This window comes from Pan paniscus, chromosome 2 (assembly GCF_029289425.2).
Source record: "Pan paniscus chromosome 2, NHGRI_mPanPan1-v2.0_pri, whole genome shotgun sequence".
In the NCBI taxonomy this organism is placed as follows: Eukaryota; Metazoa; Chordata; class Mammalia; order Primates; family Hominidae; genus Pan; species Pan paniscus.
The window spans coordinates 156,530,646-156,543,914 of NC_085926.1; the positions used below are offsets into that span (position 1 = coordinate 156,530,646).

The 13,269-nt window shown below is 37.5% G+C and overlaps 1 protein-coding gene across 4 annotated transcripts in view; it reads left to right on the forward strand.

The window, feature by feature from the left end:
• Positions 1 to 13,269, forward strand: part of MLF1 (myeloid leukemia factor 1) — a 35,256-nt gene that overhangs the window by 11,101 nt on the left and 10,886 nt on the right. For 2 of the 4 annotated variants that reach the window (XM_003830635.4, XM_034957659.3), the window contains exon 2: positions 10,075 to 10,222. The exons of 1 other annotated variant lie outside the window; for it this stretch is intronic. In XM_003830635.4, the coding sequence (XP_003830683.1) occupies positions 10,075 to 10,222 (148 nt within the window). Of the gene's footprint in view, positions 1 to 6,525; positions 6,599 to 10,074; positions 10,223 to 13,269 lie in introns of all 4 variants that reach the window. One more of the 4 variants, XM_034957657.3, reaches the window with a different exon arrangement.

A 13,269-nucleotide genomic window follows, 5' to 3' on the forward strand; every position in this document is an offset into this window, starting at 1 on the left:
AAGAACTGTGGCAAGAACTGTAGGGCAACTACGAAAGGTATAACCTGTAATAGGAGTACCAGAGTACAAAGGAACAGAAGCAATATTTGAAGAAATGAAGACTAAGAATTACCCCAAATTAATGTCATACACCAAACCACAGATCTCAGAAGTTTAGAGAACACCAAGCAGAATAAATGCAAAAAAAAAAAAAAAAAATTAAACCTAGGCATGTCGTATTTAAACTGTAGAAAATCAAAGATAAAGAAGAAATCTTGAAAGAAGCTAGAGGGGGAATAAAAACCTGTAGAAGAGCAAAGAAAATAATTATATCTGACTTCTCTTCAGAGACCATGCAAGCAAGAAGAGAATGGCATGAAATATATAAAGTGTTGAGAGGAAAAAAACCCACTGACCTAGAATTCTGTATCCTGCAAAATTATCCTTTAAAAGTCAAGAAGAAATAGACTGTCTCAGACAAACAAAAATTTGGTGAATTTGTTGACAGTAGACCTGCCTTGCAAGAAATGTTAAAAGAAGTTCTTCAGAGAGAAGGAAAATCATACAAGTCAGAAACTGATGTACATAAAAAAAAGCAAGAGCATCAGAGAATAAGTTAAGGTAAAATAAACATGTTTATTTTTCTTATTCTTAATGGATCTGATAGATAACAGTTTGTTCAAATAATAATAGGCACACACACATTTAATGGATTGAATGCCAATCTACCTCTTATATTCTTCTCCTTCCCTTTCCCCCAAGTGTATAACCCGGCCTTAAGTCTGCTCAGTAATTTCCAGCAGCAAAATGTTCTTTTCTCCTTTGTGTTGCTAGTTTAAAGCAGTAGTTGAAAATGACTGTATATGACAGGGGAAAAATTTAATTTGCAGTCACTCCACTCTTCCTCTCACTTCCTTTTTGGATGATAGATTATTGCCCCCAGGTGCTATTTTGCTGTAGGGAATCTCAGAAATAAAGGAACCAACAGAAAGGATAATGTGAGGACACAGGGATCTGCAGGTCAAGGAGAGAAGAGGCCTCAAGAGAAATGAACTTTGCTGACACGTTGATCTCAGACTTCCAACCTCCAGCACTGTGAGACAATAAATGTTGTTTAAAAAAGAAATAAAGGGAAAGAAAGAAAGGGAAGAACAAGAAAATTAGCTAGAGAAGCTAATTTAATAGAAAAAAGGTATGTCTATTCGCTCTTATAATTAAAGAGTTTGGGAAGCATGTAAAAACAGGAAAGCTACTTAAAAAACAAATAAAAGGGCAGTGCAAGGTCTGAGAGACAGAGATGGAAAATGGAAGTCTCAGATATTGAACCAAACTGTAGGACCAAGTACACATACAACTACTCCCCCCAATTCAATTCTGTGGAAGTAACTTTACTTTTATTCATTTCCTGACATTCATTAATTTATTTTATTCTAAATATATTATTTCAAACATTTGATAAAAACTGACACCATGAAAGACAGAAGCTATGCTAACCAAACAGAAGAACCAACACTTAAGGAATCAAAATTAATGAAACAAAGAAGATTCTAGAAAATAGTGTAACTAAAATCTTGAGGAGACTTTCATTTCTACTGTGACCAACAGAGCTCCAACTGGACCAACTCTCTTGCAGATAACTTTATAAGCCCAGGATGAAATACAAAAACAACTTACTGGAAAATATGCTAGAGAATGACCAAAAGCAGATATATGCTGGAGAGGTCTCAACAGTTGAACAAAAGGAAAGACAATTCTAGCCTAATTGTCTTACATGTAGAGTGACTAAAACTGTTTGAAGACCTTTAAAGTCTTTTTGACCTAACAACCAAAGACAGAGTTCAGTATAACCACAGTCACTGGAAAGGGAGGGAGAGAAGTCCCCAAAAGGAGAGAGCCAGAGAAGAGTGAGCACCAAATACTGTGAATAAATTCTGTACAAATCTGTCTAAGGCTTAACCACGTATACATAAGACAGACTCAGAGCAGTTCAGCTAAGAAGGATAAATGAACTAAATGGAGATTTGAGCTACCACGCAAGAGACAGAATTTGACCTTTAAGGCTAACCAGATTAATTACCTATTTTTAAAAAATCAAAACTCTGGAGGAATATATCAAAATCCAGACCCTATACAACATAATATCCACAATGTACAGATATAACCCAAAATTACTTAACAGGAAAATGTGACCCATTCTCCAGATAAAAAAATAAGACACTGATCCTGAAAAGACCCATATGTTAGAATTAAAAGACAAGAATTTTAAAGCAGTTGTTATAAATTTTGCCCAATGAAGTAAAGGAAAATATGCTTGCAAGGAATGAAAGGATATTTAATCTCCATAGAGAAAGAAAGTGTGTGTGTGTGTGTGTGTGTGTGTGTGTACTTTTTTATGTATATAACCCCCCCCACCAATAGAAAGTCTAACAGGGATGTCCAAACTTTTGGCTTCTCTGTACTACATTGCAAGAAGAACTGTCTTGGGCCACACATAAAATACACTAATACTAATGATAGCTAATGAGCCTGAGCAACATAGTGGGACCTATCTCTACAAAAAAATACAAAAATTAGCCAGGCACAGTGGTGCACATCTGTAGTTTCAGCTACTAGGGAGGCTGAGGTGGGAGGATCACTTGAGCCTGGGTGTTTAAGGTTGCAGTGAGCCGAGATCATGCCACTGCTCTCCATCCTGGGAGACAGAGCAAGACTCTGTCTGAAAAAAAAAAAAAAAAAAGAAAAGAAAAATACCTTGCTATAGCTCAGATGTTTGACCCTCAGAATATCATGTTGAAATCTGATCCCTAACGTTGGTAGTGGGAGCTAATGAGAAGTGTTTGGGTCATGGGAGGATGGATCCTTCATTAATAGATTAATGCCCTCCCTGGGGGTTAGGGTGAGGTGGTAAGTGAGTTCTCACTTTATTGGTTCCCAGAGAGCTGAGAGCTGGTTGTTAAAAAGAGCCTTTCACCTCCCCATCCCTCTCTTGCTTCCACTCTTACCATGTGATCTCTGCACATACTGGTTCCCCTTTACCTTCCTCCATAAGTGGAAGCATCCTGAAGTTCTCATCAGAAGATGATGCTGGCTCCATGATTCTTGTCAGTCTGCAGAACCATGACCCAAATAAACCTCTTTCTTTGTAAATTACCCAGCCTCAGGTATTCCTCTATAGCAACACAAAAATTGACTAAGACATATCTTCAGAGTTGGGAGAGGATATTTTCTTTAGAGATGTCAGAGGGTAATGCAGCCATTTAACAAAGAACCAGAGATACAGAAATTAAATTTTTTTAGAAAAATGAGTTAAGCAGAATGTTCACAAGCAAAGAGTAAATTAGTAAGCTTGGAAATTGAGTCAAGGAATTTCTTCCAACATTCAACACAGAATCACAGAGGATAAGAAAAATATGCTTTAAAAAAAGTTTGACAAGGAAGGCAAACAGATAGAAATAAGGTAATAGTAAATAACCAAAGAAGTAATTTAAGAACAATTTCTAGAATTAATGAAAAGCTGAAATGTTTTGGAACTCAGATTGAAAAGAGCAATTTAAGCTGGGCGTGGTGGCTCACGCCTGTAATCCCAGCACTTTGGGATGCTGAGGTGGGTGGATTGCCTGAGGTCAGGAGTTTGAGACCAGCCAGGCCAACATAGTAAAACCCCATCTCTACTAAAAATACAAAAAAATTTGTATGGCATAGTGGCAGGCACCTGTAATCCCAGCTACTGGGGAGGCTGAGGCAGGAGAATTGCTTGAACCCAGGAGGCGGAGGTTGCAGTGAGCCGAGATTGCGCCATTGCACTCCAGCCTGGGCAGCAAGAGTGAAACTCCGTCTCAAAAAAAAAAAAAAAAAAGAAAGAAAAAGAAAAAGGGCAATTTGGTGGTTGTCGGGATAATTTTTTTTAATCTACACTTGGACCCATGAAAGTGCAATTTTGATACATTAAAAATATATATTAAAAAACCATAAAGCATCCAGAGAGTAGATTTCTTAGAAAGAATGAGAACCAGATTGTCATCTGACTTCTGTTCAGCCACACTAGATGTAGGAAGATGATGGAGCAATATTATCAAAATACTGAGAGGAAATAATGGAGATTTATATGCCCAAGCAAGCCATGGTTTAAGTTTGAGTGTGAAATGAATTTAGACGTAAGATACTAAGGGTTTACTGTGTTCAAATTACTAGATGTTAGAATCCAGGAAGGAAATAATAAGATACAAGAAGCAGTGGTAATTCAGAAGTAAACCATCATCAACTTTTCTTGATGGAGAGAGACTGAACTAGAATGCTATCTCTTCCCCTATTCTTTTAATGGAATTGTTTCTCACCATTTTTCCATTCCTTGGAGCTAGCACAGGACAGATTAAAAACCCCCGACTAGCTCATACCTGAAGTTTTGAACCTGGATGACTTGGAGTATAATGGTTGTGCCTTTAGTAGAAATAGAGACATAAAGAGGAAAAGCTGATTAAGGAAAAAATGTGGAAATATAATAAGGTTTCAAGTTACTAGAATATAAAAAGGCAAATATTTAATCATAGCTTTATCATTATTTGTAATTTATATTTTGAGTACTTTGGAAAGTATGCCAACTTCTTGGCCAATAGGACATTGAAAATTAGCTTTAGACCTCCAAAGTTCAGGGCTCTATCCCCACTACCTGGAACTGTGCCTTTTACATATGTGTTCATTAAATATTTGTTAAATAAATGAGACAGTTTGCATTAAAACAAGAAATTGAATGCAGATTCCTGATAATATTGTTGAATAGACTGAATGCTTGCTAAAATGCAGATTAATGGGCCATGCTTGGGATATACTAAATCAAAATTCTAGGTATATGTCTCAGGAATCTGTAATTTTAATAAGTACCTCTAGTGATTTTTTAAGGATGTTCAAGTTGAAGTAGTCCTTAGAGGACAGGGAAGAGAACAGATAATGGATTAAAACTGGAGAAAGCATGTCTTTAGGGAGCAGTGCTTTTTAACATTTTAATGTCATTCATTTTTAAAAGGTGTTTGCCCATGTACTTGGGGTACGAGAAGGAACAGAGACCAGAGCGTAGGTAACCAGCTCCAGGGCTCAGTCCTCACTGGCTGCCCCAAGGCTGAGAGTATCAACATTTTGAGACACCAGAAACCTATCTGTGACACTCAGAAGCTCTGTAAAGGGCCAGAAGGAAAAGGAACAATTAAGGAGTTTATCAGTCAGAGTTCAAAACAGTGCATTGCCATCAAAGTTAGAGATACATGCTGCTGATCCCCACTCCCTGGTATTCATGCCTTTATGTAATCTCCCATTGAACGTGGGCTGAGACTTACTAATTTGTTTCTAATAAACAGAATACAAAAGAAGAGATAAGATGTCACTCCCAAAATTACATTTTTAAAAGAGCATGGCTTGGCCAGGTGCGGTGGCCCACGCCTGTAATCCCAGCACTTTGGGAGGCCGAGGCGGGCAGATCACAAGGTCAGGAAATCGAGACCATCCTGGCTAACACAGTGAAACCCCATCTCTACTAAAAATAGCAAAAAATTAGCCGGGCGTGGCGGCGTGCGCCTGTAGTCCCAGCTGCTGGGGAGGCTGAGGCAGGAGAATGGCATGAACCTGGGAGGTAGAGCTTGCAGTGAGCTGAGATCGTGCCACTGCACTCCAGTCTGGGTGACAGAGTAAGACTCCGTCTCAAAAATAAATAAATTAATTAAATTAAAGAGCATGGCTTCTGTCTTAGGTGTTCTCTCACACATGATGGCTTACGCTGGGGAAAGCAGCTACCATGATGTAAAGCAGCACTGTGGAGAGGTCCACCTGAATGAGCTTAGAAGCAGATTTTTGAGACTAGCCAATAGCTGTGTGAAGGAACTTGGAAGTGGATTCTCCACCAGTCAAGACTTGAGATGACTAAAGCCTCAACTGATAACTTCATTGCAGCCTACAGAGAGGCCCTGAGTCAGAACTACCCACCTAAACTGCTCCTGATTCCTAATCAACAGAAACTGTGACATAACAAATGTTGTTTTAAGCTGCTAAGTTACAACAGCAATAGATAACTAATACATGTTATGTCAGAATAACACATTGATTGAGACCATCCTGGCTAACACGGTGAAACCCCGTCTCTACTAACTACAAAAAATTAGCTGGGTGTGGTGGCTGGTGCCTGTAGTCCCAGCTACTCGGGGGGCTGAGGCAGGAGAATGGCGTGAACCCAGGAGGCAGAGCTTGCAGTGAGCCGAGATCGTGCCACTGCACTCCAGCCTGGGCAAGAGAGCGAGACTCTGTCTCAAAAAAAAACAAAAAACAAAAAGCAAACAAAGAAAAAAACTGCCCTCATTCTAAGTCATCAGTTTTGTTGCTTTCATCTAAAGACAGGAAAATGAACTACAAATCTACAAAAAGTTTATACGTGTGTTTCTGCATCATAAAAAACAGATATTTATAGATATTCGCAAAATTTTGAGACCACATTCAGGATGGCCTCAATTAAGACATAAGCTTCTATGGCATAAACAAACCTCATTTGAGGGTGTTGTTTCTCAGACATACAGGTGGTCTTACTCTGCAGCAGCTGAAACTGAAGCACAAGAAGCCCTTGGAAATATCATCAGGACATGTAAGTCCCATGTACTAAAATACTTGGGCCAGAGAAAACCAAGTATAGTTTAAATAGGAGTTTCCCCTCCCCTAAAATCCAAAGTCACTAAGGAGGAACTTCAAGACTGCAGGCATTGGTTGCAGTGGAGATTTTTCTCTGTGTAGCAAGCACCAAGGTGAGCAGAGCCTTTAATTAAGAATAGTTAGTAATTTTGCCAAGAAATGGTAGGGGGACCATCTGATATATAGGATGGTTCAAATTCCATAAACATTATTTATTTATTTATTTATTTTGAATTTTTGTATTTTTTTTTATTTTATTTTGAGACGGAGTCTCACCCTATTGCCCAGGCTGGAGTACAATGGCATGATCTTGGCTCATCACAACCTCCACTTCCCGGGTTTAAGTGATTCTCCTGCCTCAGCCTCCAGAGTAGCTGGGATTACAGGCACCTGCCACCACACCCAGCTAATTTTTGTACTTTTAGTAGAAACGGGGTTTCACCATGTTGGCCAGGCTCTTCTCAAGCTCTTGACTTCGTGATCCACCCACCTCGGCCTCCCAAAGTGCTGGGATTACAGGCGTGAGCCACCGCACCCAGCCCTCCATAAACATTTATAATGTATACTGTGTGTCAAGCACAGAGGTTGGTAATATGAATGAATAAAGATACAGTTCCTAATCTAGAAGAACTCCTCTAAAAGAGGCGTGAGACTTTTGTATATTTTAAAATTAAAATTAAAAAACTTGTATTAGTTTCCTATTGCTGCTATAACAAATTACCACATATTTAGAGACTTAAAACAACAAATCGTCTTATGGTGGAGATCAGAAGTCCAAAATGGGTTTCCCTGGGCTAAAATCAAGGTGTTGGCAGGGCTACATTCCTTCTGGAGTTTATGGGGGTGAATCTGTTTCCTTGTCTTTTCTAGTGTCTAGAGACTGCTGTGTTCCTTGGCTTCTGGCCTCTTCCTCCATTTTTAAAGCCAGCAGTGTAGCATCTTCTGATTATGACACTACTATCTCCTTCTCATAAAGGACTCTTGTGATTACATTGGGCCCACTGGGATAATCCAGGATAATCTTCCCATCTCAAAATCCTTATACACATTAGCAAAATGTGGTAAAAACTGAAGACCTAACAAAGATTCATGGTTGTGTGGCTGAATATATTCATGTTAAGAGAATGAAAAAGGCAAGTCCAAGACTGGGAAAAAATTTAAAACCTGTATCTGATAAAAGTCTGTGTCCAGAATATATAAAGAACTCTTATAACCTGATTTTTAAAAATGGGGAAAGTATTTGAAAAGACAGTTCTATCAAAGAACATACATGAATGACAAATAATACAAAATAAAACCACAATGAGATATTATGACACTACCACTCAAATGGCTACAGTTAAACATTGACTATCCTATATTTCACCAAGAATGCAGTGCAACTGGAACTCTCAGTTACAGTTTTTATAAAATTTACATACTCTTCTAATACAAGCCAGCAGTCCTTGCTCTTAGGTGTTTACTTAAGTCAAATTATGTATACACAAAGACTAGTACATAAATATTCATAGTAGCTTTATTCATAATAGCCAAAAACTAAAAAACAGTTTTGTGATTATGATACTGATATATGCATGAACTTAGCAATAAAACTGAATGAACTGAAATAGAGAACAACATGGATGAATCAAAGAAGCATTATGCTAAGGGAAAGAAGCTAGACACAAAAGATGACATACTATGTGATTCCATTATATGAAATCTGGAGAAGACCAAACTATAATGACAGAAAGCCTATTCAAGGTAACTAGGGCTAGGAGCAGGTAATTATCTGCAAAGAGACGAGGAAGCTTTTTGGAATGATAGAAATGTTCTACATCTTAATTATGGTGGAGGTTATGACTGTACTTTTTAAAATTCATCAAACTGTACAACAAAATTGGTAAATTTCGTTGAATGTAAATTATGCCTAAACAAGGCTGAATGAAAACATCTGTCTATACATATAAGCACAAATCCAGTTAAGCAGTTTGCTAATCTTAAACTCACACTTGGAACAATTATGCTTTTTTTAACCTCCAAGGAAATGTGTGAATAAATCTGAGCTCTTTTGGAATAGGTTTACGTATACAAATACTATGAAATTCAGAGGAAAAGCTCTTTCTACTTGGACTTACGAGCAGAAGACAGAATTTTTGAGCTTCCTCCTTTGAGCTGGAGTTGCAAGGAAAATTTCTTTCTTTCTTTTTTTTTTTTTTTTTTTGAGACAGTCTGGCTCTGTCACCCCGTCTGGAGTGCAATGGTGCAATCTTGGCTCACTGCAACTTCTGCCTCCCGGGTTCAAGCAATTCTCCTGCCTCAGCCTCCCGAGTAGCTGGGATTATAGGCGTACGTCACCACACCTGGCTAATTTTTGTATTTTTAGTAGAGATGGGGTTTTACCATGTTGGCCAGGCTGGTCTTGAACTCCTGACCTCAAGCAATCCACCTGACTCAGCCTCCCAAAGTGCCGGGATTACAGGCATGAGGCACCACGCCTGGCCAAGAAAATTTTTTAAAAAACTTTCTAGCTTCTTTATGATGACATCAGAGGATTGGAATTAGAAGGGGGAAGGGTGAAGTGGAGAATCTGAAAGGAGGCCAGACTATTGGAGAGGGAGTTCCACTGGGCTGCAGGAAAGCATAAGATTGCCTTGGTAAAGTGAGCTCCAAACATGGTGTACCTTAAGTTCTAGAACGAGGAATAAGGAATTGATTAGTGGGTCAGTAACTGTCCAACTGGAACAAAGTTGGGAAACCATTGTGATAAGGTAAAAAAAAAAATGTAGGTTCTTTAATGAGACTTGTGATGAAAGGGTAAACATCAGATTATAGTGTTGATATTTTTATGCAATATGGGATAAATAAAGATGTTTTTTATTATGCATTAAATGAATTATATTGGATAACAATAACAGGTTTTCATTAATTTTATTTATAACTACAGATGCTTCTCAACGATAAGATTACATTCCAATGAACCCATCGCAAATTGAAAATATTATACATCAAAATGCATTTAATACACTTAACCTACTGAGTATCATCAGAACATACACATTAGTTTACAGTTGGGCAACATCATCTAACATAAAGCCTACTTTATTATAAAGTGTTGAATGTCTCATGTAATTTATTGAATACTATACTGAAAGTGAAAACCAGCATGGCTGTATGGATCATTGAAGTACTGTTTCTCCTGAATGTGGGGTGCTTTCATACCACAGTAAAGTCAAAAAACCTTAACTTAAACCATTGTAAGTAGGGAACCATCTAATAATGGATCTTTATGAGATAATTCTATTCTATTTATGAATAAAATAGAGTTCTCTTCTACTCTTCTTTTATCTAACAAACATATTAGCCCAAAATAATTCTTTGTAGTATTTACCTGCCTACTTACTATTTAAACTCCAACACTGAATCTTTCATGATTATGTATATTTTCAACAGTGAGTCCATTCTTGCACACCGAGAAAATATGCGACAGATGATGAGAAGTTTTTCTGAACCCTTTGGAAGAGACTTGCTCAGTATCTCTGATGGTAGAGGGAGAGCTCATAATCGTAGAGGACATAATGATGGTGAAGATTCTTTGACTGTAAGTTCTTTTTTTTAAGACAGTTAGTGAGAAGGCCCTGTAGGAATTTGAAGAAAAGTATTACAGAAGTATATATCTATAATGATAGGATATGACTGATATTCTTGTTCTAGAAATCACTATTATATAAAAGGGGGGACCTTTGGAAAGGTGAATCCTGAACAGTGACTTGTCAGCTATATGGAATTCCACTGTGCTACCAAAACTGTTAGGTCCATAGAAGCATATATTAGAAGCAAAACTTAAACCATTATTTTTTATATTTATGTATACATTTCTCACCTTATAACTTCCTCTGATATCTGAAATTAGAACAGGCAAGGAAATATCCTTTCTCTCCCATACTCATTGTTTTAATACTTGAAAATAGTATCAAAAGCTACAAAGGATTGTCTTTATTGGACCAGGAAACACTAATCTTCTATATGGTTACCTATGGACCTTCAAAGCTTAGATTAACCTTTGCTTGTATCTCGAAAGCCTTACAACTGAAATATATTTTCATATGTCTTGCCTTAGAGCAAAGCTAGAGGTTACAAACATACTCAACTAAAAATAAAAAAAAAAACAGGATATTTATATATTGTAACCATTTTCTTTTTTGCCTCTTTTATTTCTTTTGCTTTTTCAGCCTCATGAATGATAGTTCTAAGATAACAAGCCCTCAGGGGTTTCTATAAAGATGAATCTCAGCAATTGAAATGTAGCAATTTGAAACTCAGTAAACATTTAATTGGTAAATTGAGAAACTTCTGTATAATAAATGTCATAATCAAATGAATTGGATATTATTTTTCCAGGCAACGAGTTGTTCTCTTGTGCCTTTTGGCGATTTTGGTGGTATGGTTCGTATCTTAAGACACAAATCATTTTAGCAATATTTTCTGACAAATATTTATTTTTCATTAACTCAAGCTGACTGAATTGGCATGCAGCCTCACTTTCATAATGGCTTTTTAATGTTTGTACTGAAAACCTCTGTTTCAAGTATCAAACTTACCTTAGAAAGTTTAGGCACATGTTTCCTGAAGTAAGTCATTTCAACATATATAAAATTCATCTTCAAAAATAAAAAGTAGATTTTATTGAATGAATATTTGCTTGATTTACTAAAGGGGTCCTCATAGTTGTGTTTGAAAGTTGGGGACTTCCACATGCTTATGATTACTTTCCAAAAGGTTTTTTAAAAAGTACTAAACTGTAGATAGATAAGCACAACGTTTGGAAAAGCACAGATTAACTGCTTTCTCTAGGATTTTGTTGCCACCTTGCCCAGGCAGCTTTTTCTTGTCTGTTCTTAAGAATGGCCACTCTGCAACCAGCGTTTCTACCACCTGTTTCTTAGGGTTTTTGTGCTGTGTCTGTGATGCTAGCTTCCAACACACTAAAAGCATTCTGGGGAGTAGCAGAAAATAACATGAATTTGGAACATTTGTATCTACAGTCTCATGAAAACGATTTTTTTAAAAATTATTTTGTGCTACAATTGAATCATTTGTTTCCTTGAAGTTTGGCATACAGGTATAACATTTATCCCTCCTGACCAGAGTTTTAGTAAGACAAATAACAAAAAAAAAGCAGTTATAACACAGAGTTATGAGTAAAATGATCAGGAAGTTCAGCATGCTATGGGAGCACAGATGGAAAAAAGCACCTTTTGAGGTGGGGTGGGTCAATCCAAGTAGACTTCTTGAACTTTAAGGATTAGTAGAAGTTAGCCAGAAAAGGAGGGGGAGGGGAAAGGAATACTGTTCAACAGAGAGGAAACAGCATGTGCAAAGACCTGGAGGCTAGGGAGCTAAAACATGTTTAGTATCACTTAGCCCTAGAGTATGAGTTGTACAGTAGATACTGATGAGGAAGAAGAGGTAACCAGAGACTTCTTTAGACCGTAGTAAGGAGAGTAAACATCATCTTAAGAGCAGAGGAAGCAGTGATGACTTATGTCAAAGTGGTAATAGAGTCAGATTCTTGAAAGATTAGAAGAGACCATAGTGGAGGCAGGGAAGCCAGAAGGCTGTTGAAGCATTCTTGGTTAAGTATTAGTGATGGCTTACTTCTACTAGGTAATGTCTGTGGTGATAAAAATGAATTACCTCATTTGAGAGAGAGTTAAAAGGGCGAATGGATGGAACTTGGTGATTGACAGGGTTGAAGGAGCAGTAGAGAAGGAGAAGGGAAGTATCACACCCATTTTTCTGGCATGAAGAATAAGGTAGATGGGAATGCCACTGAGATAAGGCATTGATTCAGTTACAGATACAGGAGTGAGGTGGTCAAAACAATCATTTTAGTTTTGGATGTTTGGCATTTGAGGCATCTGTGGGTTTTCCAGGTAGATTTATCTGGTAAACTGTTGGATATATGGATTTGAGCTGAGCTAGAGATAATTTATTCATTCATTCATTCTGCAAATATTTATTAAACCCTCTTAAGTGCCAGGAATTATTATATATGTATTGGGGATATTGTAGTAAATAGACAAAATCGCCCTGCCCTCAGAGATTATTTTTATAAAGTGGGAAGATAGACAATAAACAACAAAATAATTTCAGATAGTCACAGTACCCTGAAGGAGATGAAACAGGGTAATGATACAGAGATGGGAGGAAGTGAAGGAGGGATTAGACAGGTGACCAGCGGTGGCCTTTCTCAGGTGGTGATACTTGAATCATGAGAAGGAACTAACTAGGTTTAAAGTCAGGAGGAAACATTTAAGGAAGAAAGAGGAGAATGTGTACAAAATTTTTGAAGGCCTTAAGGGCCCACTAAAGTCTCAACTACATTTTGTACCCCAACTTTTTGTCACTCCAGTGTGTTGGGTCACCCCAGAGCAAGTGCAGATACATCTTTTGATGGTTGATTTGAACGTGAATTGAGAAGAGGGCAGAAATACCCAAATGTCTAATCTTTTCCTCTCTCTCTCTTTATCCTTCTTTGGGTTAACCCTTCCATATCTCATGAAATAAGAACGGATTCTCAATCTAGTGTTAAAGCAAGTATTCAGAATATTCCCTGAATTGTGTTTGCCTCTCTGAAATGCAAAA